Source organism: Gasterosteus aculeatus, chromosome 12 (assembly GCF_964276395.1).
Source record: "Gasterosteus aculeatus chromosome 12, fGasAcu3.hap1.1, whole genome shotgun sequence".
Taxonomy (NCBI): domain Eukaryota; kingdom Metazoa; phylum Chordata; class Actinopteri; order Perciformes; family Gasterosteidae; genus Gasterosteus; species Gasterosteus aculeatus.
The window spans coordinates 10365867-10387545 of NC_135700.1; the positions used below are offsets into that span (position 1 = coordinate 10365867).

The window sequence follows — 21679 nt, forward strand, 5'->3', positions numbered from 1 at the left end:
TTAAAAGGATGTGACTCAAAATGGTACTGATGAGGCAGCAACGATTCTTGTGCTATCTTTGGCCATGAGCTCATTTATAAAACTGAAAGCATATTTTCAGTCCAAGTAAAAAACGAATGTGCCGGAGAGGCAACAGGAGCCGACCAGCAGCCAGCAGCCTCCTTCAGAGAGAAATGGAGGCAACGCTTGGGCTTTTGTCGCTGAGGACATGGTGCCATCTAGAGGGAGGACTCGATGTTTTGTGTTTGTGCCTTTTAAAGGCTGACATGACATTTGCTACAGGTAAAACCAAATGAGGAATAATACATGTAAAAAATATCTATATAAAGTGTACATTATTAAATATATGACAAGTTATGATACATATAATTATAAAACATGTTATGAACTGTGATTTAGGATGTTCAACATTTTCTGCCTTGTCAAAGGCGTTTATTGTTTTCTCACAGAAACCAACTTGGGTTTAATTTCCAGTGCTATAAACGTCTGTTGGAACAAAATAAAAAATGATGCCAAGTTGTTACACTTCTTTGGACAACTCATAGAAATAACAACCACTGACAAACCAGCTCCTTTCAGATTTTGAATAGAAAAAGTGAAATCCTTGACCTTAGAGCTCAGAGCCTGAAGCACCAGCCAGCAGTTTGAGCGTCTACCTCTTGCTCCGGTAATGGGCACCAACCACCATGTAGCTGTCAGGCGAGATGCCCAAACTGAGCGGCTTCTCTTTGTCCCTGCAGACCTTGCCCTCAGATCTGCTGCCCTGACCTCCTCCTCTGCAGGGGTCATGCTTCTGCAGGTAACTTGTGAAGGTCTCCCAGCCGCCGCCTACACGTACCATCACATGACGCTCGTTCAGCATCTGTAAAGGTGACATCAGAAAGCCCCGTCAAGGAGGGAACGCTGGCAGAGAAATTTGCGTGTATATTCTCGCAGGGTGTGTTTGTGAATAGAATTCTGAATTATGGAGAGCAGACATACAGCGATTCGATATTTACAAGCTTGTGTTGCTCTGGCTCTGAAAGGCAAATTATCTCTTGCTTTGGATAGCTTTGTCAAAATCTCATTAAACCAAATGAAACGACATCTCATGGCACCAGCTGAGCACATACGAGGCACTAATCCAGATATGAACGTGCGTGCGCACACATGCAGGAACACCCACGTAGGACTGCAACACAAACCACCTAATAAACAGAACGTCTTTATAACAGTGACTGCGTATCTGTCAGAAGTAGTTACATGGAGGACCATTTCATCTGAATCAACACATCCTTCAAAGACAGCCGACCTTACAGCTGTAAAACGAAACCGCTGCCATGGCAACTAAAGCCACAATGTGAAGCCTAGAAAAAAAGAAAATGAAAGGTGGAGTTCAGCCCAGACCCACAACTCCCAGCAGACGTTGACATTCCCAGGAGGCCTCGCGAAGCCATCCGTTGCCCCGTCAGCACCAGCCCAGCCCCCTCTTGCCTTATCGCCAATAAAACCCTTCATTATGGAGCCATTAGGGGTGTAGTAATACAAGCAGGTCTCCTCCTCGGATGTGGGGTGGGGGGTGAGTGTCACGCGCATGGGATGAAAAAAATCAATGATACAAGCACAGACACACGCACCACAAGGCGCTATAGAGGAACCCCCAGACATGGTGCGTCTCAGCTGCCATCCTGCAGATTAAAATGTTGAGGTTGATGACAGGGTTCAAGTCTGACACCACCAATGAACCACTTTCCTGTCACGGGTCGAGCTAATGTAATTCTGATTGGGTTTCATGCTCAAAAATACAGCCAAAGATTATTTTCAAGAGAGATTTAAAAATGAATCTATAATCAATTGTCAGTTACAAATAAACACTTTACTACATACTGTATATACTGTGAGATTTAAGCTACATACGGTTATTTTTTCACACATTTAAGCAAATAAATATCTTCTTTTATTACCCCTACAAATGTTTTTAATAATCCTTTATTTTCAGTCTGAAAACAGAGTCGGCCCCTTTATGCACTGTGCTATTCAACACAAGCCCTCTTTGTCAGGCGAACTCCTTTATTTCTGTCTCCACATCTCCCCCCTCCCCCAACCGGTCTGCGTACAAAGTGTGCTACGTCTGCAGCCCATAAACTAGCGTCTGGATTCCCCTGTGTTCTCCCTGGCAGCTCCATTGCCTCCCTCTCTCCGCCTCCTGAAACATGCATGAGAGGATGCGTCATGCCTCTGCCAGTAGGAGGCAGGTTTTAGCCAGTTTCACCGCTTTAAAGGGATTTTTTTTATGGAGTATGGTCATTCCCTTTTTAAAATGCACTGTAAAGAGACAAACTAAGCAGCATGATATCATATGAGCCGATGGGGACACATGTGTGTCTTATATCGTATGTATATTTATCCTGCTGCGCTCGGCTCTGTCTTGAGTTGTAGACATAATAATACATTGTCAAAGATACCTGATACTTTCTTTCCCTTTAAAGCTAGAAGGTGTCATATAAGTTGTAAAACTTTCTGCCACGTTTTTCATTTTCAAATTGAAGATTTTGACTGTTGATCCCTTTTACCATGAGCTACACATTTCTGTTTTGGGGTGGAATGTCGTGAAATTTTATACAGACATTCATTATTTGGATTAATCTTTTATCAAGTGAAAAAATATCTTCAAATCTAATGGGATCCAGTTCAAGGTCACAGCCACCTATAGAAGTGGAGCTTGTAAGGAGTCAACGTCTTGCTCAAGGACAAAGAAGCTGAAGGGTTTATCTCCAAAAATACTAAAATATATTTCATCATCACCATTTATTTCCCGATTCTGCTTCCAGACTTAAAAACATGATTTTCATTTAACCTTTCAGGTGAATCTGTCATGTATATAGCTTTAAAAAAAAGGAATTGGTGCAGCATGATATTGTGAGGTGTTTAAATGTCTTTTCCTTCCATTGACGCAGTCGGATAGTGTGGCTGCTACAAAGCCCAAGGAGAGCCTAATTGGGCGCAGAGAAGAAAGAAAAGCCTTCCTCTTTTTTAACACCAAAGAATGGTGGAGCACTTCAGGGCCAGCGTGATTGAATGGACTCCAGGGGGAATAGAGGCGGTGGGGGGGAAGAGGTGGGGTAGAAAGTTTACACGTGAGGAGGGGCGGTCATGCTCAGCTGCTCATTAACACGCTGTCTGATTAAACCCCTCGCTAATGACTTTGTCTCGGTAATCAATAGTACCTGCTCTTTAAAAAGCTCTGCACACACTGGACGGCACGCTCTCCTAGGAGGCGTATCGGGGCTAGCGTGATATATGGTAATTGAGGGTTTATGGCGTGTTTCCCTGCACACGCGTAGGCAGCTCAATGTAATGGATGGCGTCAGGGTCGATGGGCTGCAGCGCTCTATTCACACAGCTCGGCTGTGTTTGAGAAGAGGGAATGGAGCGCGGCAAGTGTAGCGGCCACAAGCTAGTAATTATTGCTTGAGAACGGATTGCGTTCTGGTGATTCATGGTATGCATCGTATCTGCAAGGCCGGGTAGGGAAGGCGAGCACAGAAGGTCACCAGCCGAGACGAGGTAGAAAAACACTTCCTTGAGATATTTTAATAGAAATACACTCAGTTGAACCTGAGCATAAACGCTTTGGCTGTGACATCTGTATTGCCTTTCTTTGATGTTGTGTATTTTGGCGCTGGGCCGTGTTACTGACTGTCAGGAGAAACAGCTGTTCTGTCACTTAAAGGGAGGCATTATTCTCTAAATGGCCAGTGGGAATGTCTGTCAGCCAGCCAGAAATTTAGCTGTAACTAAACTATTGATTACCAGTTCAGGGAGTGTTAGGTCAATATAGTTAACACACCGTTATATTCAAATTAAGAAACCAATTAGCCTCCGGAGCTGTCATATACCTCGTTGTAACAGTGTTTGGCAAAGAAGACTTTTACTTTGTGATAGATTACTTTGCACCTTGTAACGGCCGTACGGAGGCCTTACTTACAGTTAGCTCTATAAAGACATTAAATACATTTAATAAACACTGAAGCTGTTATATTTTCTCTTATACGGCTGGATGGTTGCGTACACATAGTGAAGTAAAACCATCCTCTTATATACAAATCCCCCCGCAGCTCGGTGGGTTTGCGCTCCCCAGTGGGCTGCCATTTGCACGGCACACCACAATCATATCTGCCAAATCCTCCTCAAAGAGACATGTTTGTTTTTCCTTCAGGTTCGAACTCTTTGCCGAAGGTCTATGTACTGAATACAATCATTGTCAGCCCGGTCTTATCCTGACCATTGGTTGCCAAGCAACCCCGGCTCCCCAAAGGCCATTCCTCGAGCCTTTGTATAGCGGCACACGGGCGGTGCACGACTCAGTGAGGCTGAAAAGCATCGACGTCTCCATCCAAAGTGATTGCAAATGAGTCGCTCTGACACACCGCACTTGTTGTTGACTGAGCTGTTGATTAATAACTTGAGGGCATTAGCACCTCAAATCTCATTAGACAAATTAGACAAAATACCTGCAGTATGTTTGTCACTCGAAGGACGTGACGTGAAGGACGTGGGCTGAACGAGACTGTCTTCTGTACTTTGTTTGGATGTTGTGACTTGATGAACGTGATTGCAGGATTCATATGTTCAGGTGAAACGGAAGGATTTTGGTCATGTGAGGAAAGGAAACGATTATGGTCTATTAAAATAGATTTACCTCGTACTGTCTTTAAATCTGGACTTTCTAACTATTCAACTCATACCACCACATTTCCCTGACTTCAACCTACTAAACCTAACTAGTTTAATCCATGCTATGGATACAACCAAAAAAACTTAAATATCAATATTCCGTGACTGTGCAGATTGGTTCTGTAACAACACTTCCTCGCTATGTTGTAATCTGGCATGCTGTGTCTCTGTAAACACAGTCCCCGGGGCTGAGTGAATAGGCTTACCCGTATGTACAGAACTTTCTCCCCAACACGATAGCAGCCTTTAGGTTGCTTCTCAACAAGGAAGCTGGTGGGACAGCTGCAAGGGGGGTTTTCAATGATGTTTCTCACCTGCAACAGGTTAGGCAGAGAGAGGGTAAAGCATACTCGCCGCAACAGCTCTGAACTCCAATAACATCACTTCCAATGGAAATACATTACGTACAAAGTCTTCCAAAATATTGTTGGTGCCTGTGCTCCTCCGGCTCGTGGGTCTGCCGGAGGAACGGGCCGCTGCTGCAGGTGGGGAAGTGACGGGTGGTGCAGCAGCGGGAGTGCGGCTGTTTACCGCGGTAAAGGAGGCCTTGGGAGCGGACGAGAGGACTGAAGCTGGTGTGTCAGTGGTGCAGGGTGAGGAGAACAAAGGTGTTTGTGTTGAGGCTGTGGTGGTGCAGGGGGTAGAGGCTGTGAGGGAGGACTGGGGAGGGGATGAGCACGTAGGTGTTGTGGCTGATGGAAGATCAGAGGCAATGGAGGCAGCGAGGGGTTCAAACAGACGGGTTGTGCTTGGAGTGAGGGGCGCAGGTGGGAGAGGAGGAGGAGGAGTAGGGGGAGGAGGGGGTAGGGGTGATTGTGAGGGTGAATACAATGATATTGGCGGAAAAAAGGAGACGTGCGGAGGGGATGATGGAGATGAGCACCCCGCCTCCTCCCTCTCGATCTCCCTCTCCAACTTCACCAGCCCTGGAGGCTCCATGCCGTACCTGAGAGAGAGGTTCAACAAACGCATCAGCAAACACAAGGATGAATCAACACTGACTAACAAACTGAAGAACAAGTATTTCAAATAGATTCAAATAATGAAATAAGTAAAAATAATGCATTACCTGAGTAATAACACGTTGAAATAAAGAGGCTAAAGAGACGGTTGAAACATTTAAACATGTGGGTATTTTCTCTTTCTCATCACAGATGTTGTGTGGTGAAATGTGAGCCTAGATGTTTAACGTGTTCATGTTTAGTGTGAACAAGTTTCCAGCAGCTGAAGCGCGTGTCGGATAGTTACCTGGCTGCAATCCTTCCGAGCTCCATCAGGCACAGGCACACCTCTCGAGGCTGCTTGTGGAGGACTGAATGACGTAGGAAGCACAGACAAAGAGGGTGCATGAAACTTGAATTAGTCACTCATCTGAGAGGAAAGTTGTTTCTTTGATAAACGTTTGTGTCAAAGGATAACGGGAGCTGCAGCATGCACAGAGAGGACGTATTCCAGGTGGCGCATCTCAACCTCAATTTGAGGTCAAGCAGGAGTTTCTGTGTTCTGTGAACAACTTAACGTGTTGAAAGAAAGCTTGAGCGTTGGAAGAGTATACTCTCGCATGCTCAGTCATTATGGTTAACAATTTCTGCAATTGTTCAGGGCTGTCAATCATGATATTAGCTGTTAAGATCAGCTGGTTTCTTGTCCAATGAGCACAATGTAACAATTTAAATATCACGTATCCTCTGTAACTAATAAACATCTTACTGATTTAAATGAGGTTGCTGAGCATGCATTTATGTATGTGCAGCTACATGTGGGGCACCATCTATAAAATATATATAGATATCACTTTATTGGTATTTGATTTTCATTCACCTGTGTTTGATATGCATCATTAACATCATCACGGCTGCAGCAAGAAAAGGAGACGAGAGACAAGAAAGAAAAGAGTAATCATCCGTGTCACCAAAGCAGAAAGTGAAGCCTGTCAGAGTACAGTAAGTTTACTCTCCTCGTCACTTAATTAGTCAAGTGGAGCAGGTTATTCGGCCTGCAGGGGTTCAACCTTTTGTTGGTGGATATTAACCTCCTTATTATCATTCTCACGCATCTGGCAGCCTGCACAGACCTGTCCAAGTAGACAGAGACGAGTGTGTGTGTGTGTGTGTCAATAAAGAACCTTGTTAGCATGTGAACTACTCAGGAGGATCATACATACGGAGGGAATGAGCGCGAAATGACACAGGAGGTCTGAGCACACGCACAAACAAAGATTCATCACCATAATGAATCCGTCCCATTCAACGTGTAATCTTCATTTCCGAATTTCCGGAATTCTGACTAATATATCTAATGAGTTTGACAGCAGTGGTAGTTTGTGTCGGGTTTAAAAAATACATTTATAGTCAATAACCAATAATATCAATGAATTAGAAAATAAAAATTTGCACAGAAGTGGTATAATTGCTGTTTTGAGCAAAAAAAAATAACGGTTTTAATACAAAACAATTTAAATAAACTACGTAATATCTTCTGACAAACTCTGCTGAGTTTATCACGTATATTCAGACAGAAGGTCGGATGCAGGAAAAAGAGGAGAAAAGACGTGTCAATAGGCACAAAGCACCGGAGGGATCGAGTAGAAATAAAAATAACACAATGTCCTCACTCAACAAATAGATTGAATGAAAGGCATAAAGGCCCAGGAACATCTCTTGTGACTTTTTGTATTATTTCTTCTCCAGTGAAACTCAAAGCCTAAAGATTTTAGTCTAATTAACTTGTGCTGCGTGACGTGATTCACTTCCAAACTCTCTAACTCCGTAATGTCAGGCTCAATCTCCGGTCTTAACTCACCCAAATCCTCAGACTCAAAAAGGTAAGCCTCATCAACGCCAATCTTTCGACACCAGTAGAGGAAGTTGGCGGTGTTGTCTCGGGCAAAGAATGAACGTGAAGACGCATCAGCTCGCCAGTGGATCACTCTTCTTACTAAAGGCTGAACACACACACAGAGGAAGTGAGTAGAAGCTCGTTCAGTGCAGTAACACACAAATGGATTCAAATGTTTTGTTTTTTTGTGGAGAGTGTGTGTGTGTGTGTGTGTGTGTGTGTGTGTGTGCGGAGTTGTTCTTGTTGCAGCACCTTGCCGTTGTTTGTGTGCATCATCTTGTCCTGGAGCAGCTGTGCGAGCTGACAGAGTACGACGCCGTTGTCCAAGCTTTCCATCAGAGTATCTGCGGTGACGTCCGCACCTGGACCATCACAGAGTTATGGTTATATAAGAATATATGTAACCCGGGCCACCTGTAAAACACCAAACTCAGCGCAAAGAGTCCCTCAAAGGAAAAGAACAGACCATTGCAACAACACTTGCATCAGAAGCTTAATGCGTTGCAGCAAGAAACGTAACTAAACATGAGGACAAGCGCTAATGTTGTGAGATGCTTAAATACAGAGGCATTGATACTAATCATTATGTTTTACATGTGGGTGACTTATCTTTAGTCAAGGCTTTACAAAATGCTAAATACAGCCAAATGAGTGTTTAATCTGTGTATTTGGACTTGTGTTTTTGTCTTGTCAATTTGCAGACACCCTCCAACAGGCTGTAGCATGTGCGACCCCTTTATGTTCTCCGCCACAACGCAGCACAGTGGTAAGAAATATCCCATGGTCCGCAGTCACAGTTTTCAAGGATTCAGGATAATAAGAAGGTTAATGTGCGTCTGTGTTTAATGTGGCTGTAATCTAGGAAACACTGTCTCACCCATGATGGTGTTGATCCAGGAAGCCAGATCTTCTTTCATGGGGAGCAGGCTGGCGTCATGGCGATAAGGCAGCCACTGGTTGAACTCCTGAGGACTGGCGAGGCCGGGCCCGCAGGGTTGGAACTTTGGGCCGAGGGGAGAGTTCATCCCCAAGCCGGTCAGGTGCCTCGGACTCAGAGGACTGTCAAGGTTCATGTTCGTCGCTTCCACTTCACTGTCCATGCTTCAGCTCAGATCGGTCTTTACGGACCCTGGTGGAACAAAAAGCATGTTTTGAATCCTCTTGTTGGCTTTTATTACAACATCTTGGCTAGGCTGGTTTTAGTTTAATTTATCAATATGTTTTAGTCACAGCGGAAAGGGGTTAGGTTTAGATTCTGCTCAAAATCAAAAAGTAAAAAAGCACAAATTTAACACCGTCTTACAGATTCAAGGCACATCATATTAGAAATATCAGTACATTTGTATCAGCTAGCACGTACAGCATAAGAGAACTCAATCCTAATAGAATTGCATTTGCAGTATCTGTGGGACATTGTGTTAATATTCTGATACTGTGAACATGTAAGCTGAACCAATGGGTCCATCTCTATATTGAATAAATTTGTTAATCTTTTTTTCATAGCTAAGCATTGGAGGGGAAAATGCAGTCCACTTTTCATGCAGAAATATAAGACAGCCTGAACTCAGACCATATTAACTAAGTATTTGTGTTATTTGGTAAATTCAATTATTCTGTTTCAGACGAAGCCAACAAGTGTTTTGACTGCTATCCTCTAACAAAGCAAAAAATAATTTAAATAATTATTCTAAACACAATGGGGCTTTCGCCCGACTTTCAGTTGTCTCTGGCCCTAACAATGGTTTTTGACAGTAATAATGGTTGGCTATTACCAGTAAAAACCACAGAGCTATCTGACATATTTACATTAGCAACACAACATGTTGGAGCTAATTGTTTACACTGTGCTGCGTGCACATACCTTCCACTCACAGCCACATAATACACACAGTCGTTAATCAAAGGGATTGAAGTGACTGACTGCAGGTTTAATAACATGTAACATGTCTCCTGCTGCCGCTGTATGGCTCACTTATCCTGTTCCCAGAGGAGCCTCCAGCTCAGCCCCATGCGGAGACATGCTTCGACTTCCAGTAATACTCGCCGCTGATCATATGGTGAGGAGGTGTTGTTTAAGTCACGGAAAATACATGACATTTAATCTGGAGGCTCCATTTTGAATTATAGCAGTGTGGATTTTAAGGCGCTTTTTGCTTTTTGCTTTTTGCTTTCTGCAAAAACAGAGAATGAATAGAGGATAATAGTTTGAGACTTAATGGAATTTTGAGGAAATGTCCTCAAAGCTATAAGGATTCATAGCACGGGGACCAGGCATATCTGTCTAATGTTTAATGACAAACCATGCAATTGTGGAGATATTCCATCTCGTAACAAATAAAACGACCGGAAAAAGTTCAATCTTTAAAACATTTGTTATCGTTAGTGGAATATAAGCAGGCCTGGAGGGCAGGAGTTTGGGAGCCATACAGGCAGCATGACAGCTCTGCAGCTCATTTATCTGAGTACCACCTACAGTGTCTGTAGCTCCATGTTGCAGATCGTCATTACAAGTTTAAGCTGGTCGAAATGTTAGTAGAGCAAAGACGTACATGCAGTAATGTATGTTAGTGAATTCTGGGCTCAGCTCGAGTAAGATAAATGTGGAGACGTTGTAGACACAGAGTTGGGACTGTGTGTTGAGAAAAAAGGACTCTTGTAAACACATCACAAGGACGTGGGACAGAGACAAGGTGTCATGTAGACGGAGCTGCCCAAGTTCGAGGCCGGTTTGTTGGCCGACCAGCCGGGCATGAGAGCGTCTGACTCCAACAAAACGTCCAGGTGCCATATTCGCACCTCCGCTACAGAATGGCCGTGTAGGGAAGCGAGGGCAAAGGTCAGCCACCGACCCCAGCTCTCAGACACTGGCAGCCTTTATACTCCTGCTGAGTTGAGGGTCCTTGTCTGTAAACACACCACATGTGTACACTGGCACAACCACACACAGGCCCATGCGTGTATACCTGCTTCTATTTCGCCTCGTTTACTTTGCACGACCTGTAAGTTACAGTGGTATTTAAAAGCCTTTCATTTTGTTTTACAATGTTAAAATTACACAGCCTGGATGTGGGAATTTGTGACGCAGGGATTAATGATGCAACGACAGAGGCCTTAAGCAAACACGCCAGAGAACGAAATTAAAGCTCATCTTGCCGTCTGGTAAACAATTAACTTCACAACTAAAAAAATGAACTTTCCTCACATGACAGGTGTTTACTCTGGTAAGGCACGAATACGTCACAGAAAGAATTGTCTTTTCAGTCAGGAACGTACAGTCGTTGTTTCCATAAACATGTTTCAGGTAAAACGCTGTTACTGTATCGCCTGCAGGCTTGTGCATTCTGCTTTTGCCATTAAAGCCTGTTTCTGTGTGGTACTTGTTTGAAAGAAAAGATAACTGTTCATACAACAAGATAAATAACTTTGTTTTGGAATTGGATCTGCTGATATCGGCAGCGTTTTCCATCAGCGTTGACTCAATGATCTGGTGCCTCAGGTGTAGGTTTGTGGTTCTACAGCTAAAACGAGACATGTAAAACTAGGGTAATAAAAGGTGAGGTATAGGTTTCAGCTGGTGCTCCCCCCTCCGTGTCTTTCCTTCGGCTGCTTCCAGGCCAAATAAACCTCATTTAAACACAGGATGGAAAGGTCTGTCGCCTGCTGCACCCACAGCAGTGGAGACTTTTTGTACTCGAGATCCAGTAAAACACAATAAAAGACCATTTTGGCACAAAAAAAAACAATATTTCTGATTGATTGTTTTAGTTTGTGGAAAATGAAATAAACATGGATCTTCTCCCAATTCATTTCAGTTCATTGTGGCAGTTTGGCCTCAACTTTTTTTGTTTTTTTCCCCCCGAGCAAGTTCCGACATCCTGTTGGATGACTCTTCGTCGACTCGGCGCATTAGTGATAACTCATTTGCAAAACTCACATCAAAAGCATGTTCTCTTCTCACAACAAAGACATTTTCAAACATCTAGAAAAAGTGAACTGCAGAAAAGTTAAAAGACAAAAAAAAGAAGAAAACGTCAAGTGTACTTTAAATTATTTTGTGTGTCATTAAATTGCTGTAGAACAAGGACTAACAACAAGAACCAACTTCATGTGATCCGTTTATCAATTAAAACAAATTTTGAATAAATCTGAAACTGCTGTATTATTCACATCTAAATACATTTGACATTTGGTTTAAACAACCACGTTAAAATACAGTACGTGGGCTGCTTTAGAACACTATCAACACATCGGCACAATACAATCAGCATTAGTGAGGGACATGCAATTTCATAATCGTTTTATCGTTCTATCATCGGTATGAAATGAACATGTGCAGTAATCATGAGGTTATTTACTTATTATTAAATATTAAATACACAGTTTGCAAACAAATGTTACTTACCACTCACTCACAGTATTCTTCAGAAAGTTTCCTTTTCCATAAAAGTTCCCTCAGAGAGTCTCGTGCGCCGGAGTTTTCCTCTCACACACGCGCACACATGCACGCATACTTTGAGCCAGATGTTGGTCTCCCTCAGGTTCTCCACATATGACAAGCTCCACCGTAACAAGGTGGAGGCTGCGCTCACTCGTACAACACACTCTGCTCTCCACGTCTGCACGTGCGCGGTGTCAACTTACAAGGTACTTCAGACACGTTAGAACCAACGCACTTAAAGCGGCCTCCATGCAAACACCACAGTCACAGTGGTCACAGGTGTTGGGTTTAACAGTACAGTGTATTTAACACTTATTTCCAGTTCAATTGTTAACACTTTGTTGAGTGTTGATTTAACACTGACAAGATTGGGGCAATGTAAACACCAGCTTAAAAAAAAAAAAGTTAAAATTGAATTAAGAGTTAATTTAACTCTGAAATTTGCTGTGAATTACATTCACACACGATGGTAAAAAAAACTCCTTATCAGTACTGGAAACTAATATCTATTGAGCTATTTCTTGCTCATTTTTATTATTACTCATTTTAAATTACTTTTTTTAATTGGTTTTTTTTCAATAACAGAAGGAAGCAGCATGTGTGTGTGTGTGTGTGTGTGTGTGTGTGTGTGTGTGTGTGTGCGCGTGTGGCTGCTGGTTAATTTGCAGCACTTTCCCCAGGGAATATCCCTTTGTGTCACTACATCTTTCAGACCCTCCCCACTTCCTCCATCAGTACACTTCACTGCCCTCATGCTTATTTGCACTGGTTAGACTTCATCTGACCTATGCTAATGTGAAAATTAATGTCTGTGTGTGTGTGTGTGTGTGTGTGTGTGTGTGTGTGTGTGTGTGTGTGTGTGTGTGTGTGTGTGTATTTGTGATGATAGTGGGTGCAACTGAGTGAATCACATCCTGTCTCTGTCATAAAGGCCACGGGCCTTTGAGCAGATATGGTGTAGCTGTTAACAATGTTTTAAAGATCTGTTAAACGTTAATGAGGACTCAATAGCACCCACAGTTAGTAAACAGTTGCTCCGCATCTGAAACACAACCAGGACTATAAAAGGAAGCCAGACAACACCGATGGTTACACAGTTTATCCTGAAAATAGTCCCCAACAAACCCACTAAACGCACTCGGAGAGCGCAGACTTTGCGAAGGTCAATCGGTTCCCAAATTGTATGGGTTCTTTGAACAAACCGAACCAAAAAGCCTTTTATGTTGCTAAAGTCAACCTTTTTTTAACTTGGCCCTGCTTGTTAAATACATGCTGACACGAGTTTAATGTATTTTAACAGGAGGCCTGTCTGACAGTGAGAAAATGATTGAATTAAAACAACGTCTTAGCTACACGATTTGCATCAGCGCTCACATGACAGATGGCATCTCAGGTTGCCAAGACAACTGGACCTTAATCTGCCTCCCTCCTATCCCCCTCTGCAGTGGTGGCAATGGTAGTGTTGGGGGTCGATACCTCGGCACAGGGCACCATGTGCTGTGTACCACTCAAATTGGTCCCCTGGGTCAAGAGGACCTGAGGCCCATCAGATGGGGACACACTTATTAGAGACTCACAAGTGTTTTATCATTCTGCCAGATTAAAGCAGAGTTGGAAGTGGTTGCATTCATGTCATTGATTAATTATTTTCTGGTCGTGCTCTCTGTCTGATGTGTGCTTCCATGCATTCTTATGTTCAGGTTTCAAATACAACGTTGTTGCCTCCAAGAAAAATGTGCAACCTGTGACGACTGTGAATTTAAAGCTCATGTTGATATTGCATCATGGATAATGTAAGATATAAAGTTTGGAGCTTCATTTTTATTAAGGACTCAAATTGCAAGTTTCTCTATTTATGTTTTAAACCGGTTTATTTTCAGTGCTTAAACTTTATGTATGTGCATACAGACATTTTCAGACTGGATGAAAAGTTCGACTGGATTTTGTCACCGTTTTTTAAAATTAAATATTATTTCTATTTGGACCCCCTGAACACGTTTAAAGATGTGGGTGGTGATTTAGTCTGGAAACCAGATTATTCCTTAATAGAATAATTAGGAAAAAGAACATTTCCAGAAACCATGATGACTTTTTAAAACAAAAACATTGAAACGTATTTGCAAGAATCCTCACTCCCTCAAGAAATATGAGTGTCAGATGCAATCATAGCAGCAAAGGGAGTTCCCTGAAATGTTCTTTTACGTGGTATCTTATCAAATATCCTCCCATTGTCATATTATGTAATGTGTGGAAATACTCTACACTGCCGTTGTTCATCTCAAAGGAATTTATTGTGATTCATATCATGTCATCATATTGTCTTAATTACCACTGATTATGCCTGCAGACCATCAGAAAACCTTTCTCTCTGTTGGCCTGTCAGTGGGTGCGTTGCCGTGAGGCATTCATATAAATGACTAATAAATAATATGTCAGCCAGTCGTGCACATGACAAATGCATACTGGTTACCTCGGCTGAGGCTGGCGGTCCAGGGGGTCAGTAGCTGCAGGGCAGACCTTTACTTTAATTAAACTACCTGTCACGCTGAGCGTCTGGATTTGGACCCAGTCTGGAATCAGGGCCAGAAGAACACTGTGCGATGTGTAGCAACGTGGGAATAAATACGACTACTAATTGATTGATTTATTAAAACGTATTGCATTTCAGCAGTTCTCTACTCCACACAGAACACAACAAGATGCAATATCCTAAATGTGTTTTTATGGACTGTTAAGAAAGGGCCACCAGAGGGCAGCATGGCAACTCAATCAAAAGCCATTGATGCCTGAAAAAAAGAAAAGGAAAAAGAGAAGCCATCTTTACTTTTAATGGAGAGGGGCGCATCCATTGTCTACGGTTTCCATGTGCATTCTTTTAAGGCTTCCAATAAAAAGAGGAAGGACATAAAAAATTAAACATTTTTTATATCCTTCACATCATCCAATACCACAAACAGCAATCAGACAGATCCCTGATGGTAACCAAGGAGGGAATATCTGCATTTAAAAGTGCATGTCAGTACCCGCAGCTCCATGGTTACTCGACAAAAGCCTATTGCACTTATTGCACTTTAAATCCTTGAGTCAGCCGTGTATAGGGCTCGGCTCCACGGCTGCTGCCTCGCTGTCATCCGTCTCTCTGTCACTGCGACTCCAATCACCGGGATTTTAACAAGATTACCGGGAGCGAGTGGAAGCAATGGAGTACAGTGTAATGTAATTATCAAGTGATGGAGTGCCCGAAACAGCTGTATTATCACTCGCCAGTCGCTTAACCCCTGTCAACACGTGAGGGATCACACTCACTCCCTGAGAGGTTATAAAAAAGGTTCATCACCATATTTGAATTGTTAAGGGCTTCATTGATTTGCAACAAAAACAGCAGAAGGATGGTGGGTGAAGGTCTCTGTCTTTGTGTCTATTTCTCCAGACTTACTTATCGAACAAGAGTGTGGGGTTGCTTCTTTTTGTCGCTCCTGACCTCGTGGTACCCACATTTCTTTTTTTTGCAACATCCTTTTTCCACAAGTATCCCAGTCTCCATAGCAACTCATCTCAGTTTGAAAAACATGGACAAAAGACACACCCGGACAAAAAAAAGAAATAAGACTGGCAAGGACATGTTGATTAATAAACAGAACATGCACGTAGATGCAGGGCACACATGTATTACAAACACAGATTTCACCACCTACAAAAGACACAAATGTCGTTCTTAGATTTGAAGTCTCATTGAATGTTGTGATTTTATTCATTTTATATCCTTTGTTCAGTGATGGATCTGATATCAACATTACAGAGCCAGTCCGGCCTGAAAACACCTTGATATACATGCTTCAGTCACTTATTGTTATCAGACCTTTTGAATGGGAACAAACTATGAATCTCTGACATCTCTTCCCCCTTCAATCTAAGGCTTTATTTATTCAGGTATTCAGGTTCACTGAGAAGTGTTGAGAAATTTTTCTCCAGCATTGCACTCTTTTTGGACACTTGCAAGTCAGACAAAAAATTGATGCAGCACAAGAGATATTATCTTTTTTATTCCCTGTACTCTACTTGCATGTCCAAACCTGGCAGGATAGTTTGTTATGTCAAGGTAGAAGCGTCTCACATATCATTACTCCACATGTCAAACAGAAGGGGGGTGAGTGGCAAACGGCCCACTTAAAGCACTGCTATGCTAAGCTAGCTGCTAGGCTAAGCTAGCTGCTAGGCTGCTTCCATCTCAACATCTAACGTTACCCAGCGCAGCACACAGTCTGCAGAGGCAATTCAAACACAACCGTTAATTTATGGCGAGTTGAGAGCAACGTGCACAAGGACAGCAGGTCGCTAGTTTAACATGTTCCACCAGGTGGAATTCTGTCTTCAAATGTGTGTAGTTTTTTATTAACCATTAAACAACAGTGTCTAAAATAGTTTTGTCTTTAGAAGAAAAACAAACATTCATTAAAAACAACATTGTAACAACAACAACAACGTTCATTAATCGCCATTAATTGAGATTAATGAATTTCAAAATGTGCGAATAATTAGTTAATTTTTTTTTTCTATTGACAGCCCTAATAAAATATAAATACTTGCAATAATAAAACACAATATACTTAACTCAGCCAAAGTTAAAGCACTACAGTAGTCAGTCAGTGTTAGTCAGTGTTGCTATTTAATTTGATCATTATTCTTCACTTTATGAGTGAAACATCTGGTTCTGAAGAGAAGAAGATGAGAAGCATTTATTAGAGTGTGTAAAAACATATATTGCATGTTCATTCATTATCAAGGCATTAACAGAAAAATGGTCCCCTCTTGTGTTGAAGTGCAAGTAGTTCATTTGACCTTTAAAACAGTTTGATAGACCACCCACGCATTTTAATTTGTTAGAATTGTCCTCTAAATTCGTCATGAACAAGGACAAAGTAGCATGGGAATATAAATACTCGAATAGAGCTCCTCAAAGTTGTACAGTTCTTGAGTAAAGGCACCTTGTGTGAGATGTTATGTTGTGGATGTTGTTGAAGCCTTCTAAACCAAAACCTTGCATGCATTCAGTTTGTGTGTGTGTGTGTGTGTGTGTGTGTGTTGGTACACAGAGTAGGGTGGGTAAGTGGTTTACAACACTCCGTCTGAGCAGAAGGGACAAAGACTGACAGATGGACAGAGAGAGCGAGGGAATGAAGGAAAACCTCAGGTCTTTGCAGAGCAGTGGATTGACACATTTAGTGTGTGTGCACACATTTCCAGCACGTCTAGCAGCGGCCATGGCGTTGTTCCGGGAACACCTTTAGAATCTGCTTGTTTGTTACATCAGAAGGGAAGGTGCAGAGGAGAGTTTGAAAATAAGCTACCTTAGATACATCATTCACGCAGCTCACTGACTGCGGAGCCAAATCTTCTCCGCTTTGAGGTTACTGCGTTGTGAGCGACTGTGCACTTGTGTCTGTGTGTGAGTGTAGAGAAGGCAAACTTTTCAGAGACGGACAGCAGCAGATCGTTGTGTGACTCATCCGCAGTGTCTGAGTCACCATGCAGCAGTGACAGGGGGTGGGGGGGGGGGGGGGGGGGGGCGCTAAAGGAAAAGAGCAGGTAACAAAGGAAGCTGCTTTGAAAGAAAGACCATGGCATTATGTTATCCTTTTCATCTGCCTCTTTTCTGTAGCCTTCACTTATCTTATTTCAGCCTGTCAGAGGCGTTGTCCAGTCCTACCAGTGATACGGACTCAGTCTGGCCCACAGGAGTTGCAGCTTGGTAGTTTAATATCTTAGAGAATTAGCAACATGTGGCTGAAATACTACCGCAAATTCGGACAATAATATCTGACTTTGAAAAGTGTGACCATCTGGAATTTAAAGAGATAGGAAAATGAAGATTGTGTGGAGAAAAGGAGAAAAAGGGGAAAGGACTTGATGCAAAGGAAAACAAATTAAACTGGATTCATTGTTTAGTTTTGCTCAATAAAAAACACAGTCCAAAACAACAATAAAATATTCATGTCTTGGTAATTCTACCAGTTTATGATATAAAACTAATGGAGTTGTACCTCAGACCTCTTTTTCACATTTAGCTTTCGAGCCGGGCTGTTTTTTCCTTCCTCTTTCCAAAGCAAATGTCAGACACAGTCGTCTCTTGGGGGTTTAATGCTATTTGTTTGTTGCCTTTCCACTCTCTCTCTCACACACACACCCACTCATCTCAAGGTGTCTCCTCTCTCATGCTCGGCTCTTAAAGGCACCGCACATCAATATTTTATCACTGCAATGACACAAAGCTAAATCCTTTAGCTCAATGCAAGCATTAAGTTGTTGTAAAAAAACGGCTGCAGGAAGAGTTTAATGAGCCCATGTTGGGAATCAGCTTATTTTATATTCAATTGAGTAGCTTTCGAGTGTGAGAGGGGAGTAATTGCTGTGCAATTTCCAACCCTAATGGGTAAATTGCAAGGTATAAAAAAGGGCTTGTTGTTGCGCCATTCACACCGGTAATTACGACAAGTGGTTCAACGTGAAGTGATAAAAGGACACACAGGGGAAAGTTATCGGAGATTGATTCATCTTGTTGAGCTCTGTCAGTCAGGAGGGTGTTCTGAGCCGTCTCTTTGAACAAAGGGGCGGGCGGTGATAGCATCGTCCTCATGTTATCCCTCCGCTTTGAGACCTTTATCAGATGTGTCACATCACCGTACCGAATGATATCAGATGGATTGTCCAACAAATCAATAAAGCGTCAGGGAACGCATCGGTTTGGTGAGCATGCACGTTTCAGACTACCCCTCTTGTTTCAGACGGTGTAGATTGTTGTGGTTTATCTCGTTTTTTTATTATGATGCTTCCATTTTGCATGCGATACGCTCATATTACACATTTATTGTGCTAAGTTGGACTCATTGCAATTACACGTTTTGCCCAGTTCCATTAGACATGAAAGCCCTCCCCGTCTCTCACTTTTTAATGAGATTTGGAGTGTGTGTGTCACCCCACTGTGAAGCCATCGGTGACAGGCAAGAGGACAAAAGGAGGCCTGATGCTCGGGTTTAGGGAAATACCCCCCTCCTAACCCGCACACACACCGCTAGCTCCCATCTGGTGGTGGGCATAAAGAGGCGAGGCTGAACAAGGAGCTATTGGGATTCACACATGCATGTGCACACACACAGACACACACACACACACACACACACTTCAATCCAGGTGCCTTTGCTGCATTAAATGCCTCCCTCCCTTTCGCCCCATGTTCCTAATGTTATTATCATCTACCTAACGAGATTTCTTCTTCCAAATATCTACATGTCCACAGGCAGACATGTTTGCTGTGGAAGAGAAAATAAAGCTTAATAAATACTTGTTGGTATCGAAACCAAAAGTAATAATAATTTAGAATGTTTTTTTTTCTTAGTGCTTTGCTGAAAGAAGGAGCTGTGAGTTTTTTCTGTATGTAGTCCTCTGTTGTATTCCAAAAAATAGACAAATTTGTGATCAAATCCTTGTGTGTGTGCGTGTGCGTGTGTGATCTTTAAGAAGGCCTGATGAAGTCGAGTTTGTGACTTTTTATCATGGGAGCAGCTCGCCCCAGAGGCTCCCCCCTCAACAAACTCGTGACGCACTTCCTGACAAGGCGGTGGGGCGATGCGGATGAGCAGCAGAGGAGGAGGTGGGGGGGCGTGTGGTGGCGATGGTTAGGATCAGCTAAATATACACCAGCTGTGGAGATGTACTGAATGCTTCCATGTGCCACCAATCATGCTTCCCGACTCGTGCAGGAGGAGGATGATCCTGTTGCTGTATCCCATGCCAACCGGCGGCGATCCAGAGCCTGTTATGATGGGGGGGGGGGGGGGTTGTTACGAAGCATTCTTATGGAAGTGCAACATATATACACATATCGGGATAATTTTAGGTCTTGAATACCATGCTACCCTGCTGCACATCTGTGCACTGCTCAGAGTGCACGCAGCGATCCTTGGTTAGAGCACCACGGACTGCTCACGTGTGCATGTGTGTGACTGCAGAAAGCAGGGGAGGCAGCATTTTATTAACCCAAAACAAATACATCTCTCTGTTTGCTGTAATTTTAATGAAGGCTCATAAAAAAGGCTAATGAATGATTCAGAAATTGTTTAATAATTTATGAGGTTAATTAAGTGAGAGAGTAATGCAGCAGCAAAAGCTTTGTTCATGATACAACGAGGAGAAGAATTTATATCATTCATTCTAGTCTATAACCTCCACATCTAAAGACATCTAAAGACATTTGCCGTCAACCCTTGACTCACTCAGATGTGCTGGAGGCCCATTGTGCAAATCAGGACCTTATTTATGAGCACGATAGGCTCTCAGGGGTCCAAGCACCACATGAGCACAGCCTCCGAGTCATTAAAGAGTGATTTTGGCATCTACTTCCAGCGCTCACAACCCCGCCTCTCCTCCCTTGAGACTGTAGTAGCACCTGCCCCCCTCCCACATCCGAAATACCATTTAAGATGCACAACGTATGCGCACGCGTTCCCTCAATTTAGTATCCGTGCTGTCAGGCGCACACGCCCACAAAAACTATATTTATATACATGATGCAGATGAAAAGTTGAAACCCAAGAGAAGGTTTAAAGAGTCGCGGGAGGACGTGTTTCAGTACGTAGACTTCCATCAATGAGCCAGACACAGGGGCTGATGTTACCAGGATTTTTCATTTTTTGTACCTCTTCTGCGGGGAGAGGAAGTGGCAGGTTGTGTGAAATAGACAGATTGATTGTCACAAAAGGTCATGGGTCACCTCCCTCACTTGCCCCGGGACGGGATGACGGTTCTGGCTGGTTGACTGTGAGAAAATAACATTCAGGGGTGACTGGTGACGCGTTTATTGAGCCTGTCAAATTAACAAACGCAATGGGATGAGCCTGAACAAGATTCACTATAACACACACACACACACACACACACACACACACACACACACACGGACAGAGCATGCTTGTAATATCCCTTGATCCAGAAGTTGTGCATCAATCACACGCTGATCTCTGTGTCACCTTGGGCTTTTCAGAGCTCCTGCAGAGTGGTTTGACGTCAGTGATGTTATGAAAGAGAATGTGGTCTGTATTTCACTTTTTCTCATCGGTGCAGCAACCAATACAAAATGACCTTTAAGATAAACATGCAGGTTCGTCTGCACAGAGGAAGATCAGGTACACAGACACTCACATGAACTTTAAAGGGATTACTTTAGCAGTGTTGGACTGTCATCGATCTTCATTTCACCTTCATGGCCATATGGTCAATATTTACATCACCATTTTTATATCTATGGTCGTTTTTGATTTAATTAAAGATTATTCTAGTGACTTTTAACGTTTATATGTAGGTTACATCAATGCATTTGACGTCAGTGGAGCACCCATTAATCTAAAGTTAACATGAGACGATGTATCTCCGGTCTCAGGTGTGCTGCTTTGCTTTCTCGTACAGTATCTCCACCGATGATGGTCTGGTAGAACTGTGCTGACGCTTTGTCGGCTGAGGTGGGGATCAGCACCTAAATCAAAATAACACCTCCGAACGGCTGGATAAGTGCTCCTCCTCCCTCTCGGCTGCATTAAGAGGTTAGAACAGTCGATAGGCGCAGCAGAACACTGGGGACCGAGCCTATTGATTTCCCCGACGTGGAAGGCGGGCAGCCATTAACTGAGCTCTTCC

General features: G+C 42.9%; 1 protein-coding gene across 1 annotated transcript; it reads right to left on the reverse strand.

Moving 5' to 3' along the window:
* Window positions 1–406: 406 nt before the first annotated feature.
* Window positions 407–12179, reverse strand: gas2b (growth arrest-specific 2b). Its single transcript, XM_040199112.2, has 8 exons — window positions 11957–12179; window positions 8432–8683; window positions 7807–7916; window positions 7519–7660; window positions 5965–6028; window positions 5125–5662; window positions 4923–5030; window positions 407–862 (listed from the first exon to the last, which is right to left on the reverse strand). The coding sequence occupies exons 2-8, from the start codon at window positions 8652–8654 to the stop codon at window positions 653–655; spliced, it is 1395 nt and encodes a 464-aa protein (XP_040055046.2). The 5' UTR covers window positions 8655–8683; window positions 11957–12179; the 3' UTR covers window positions 407–652.
* Between the last annotated feature and the right edge of the window lie 9500 nt (window positions 12180–21679).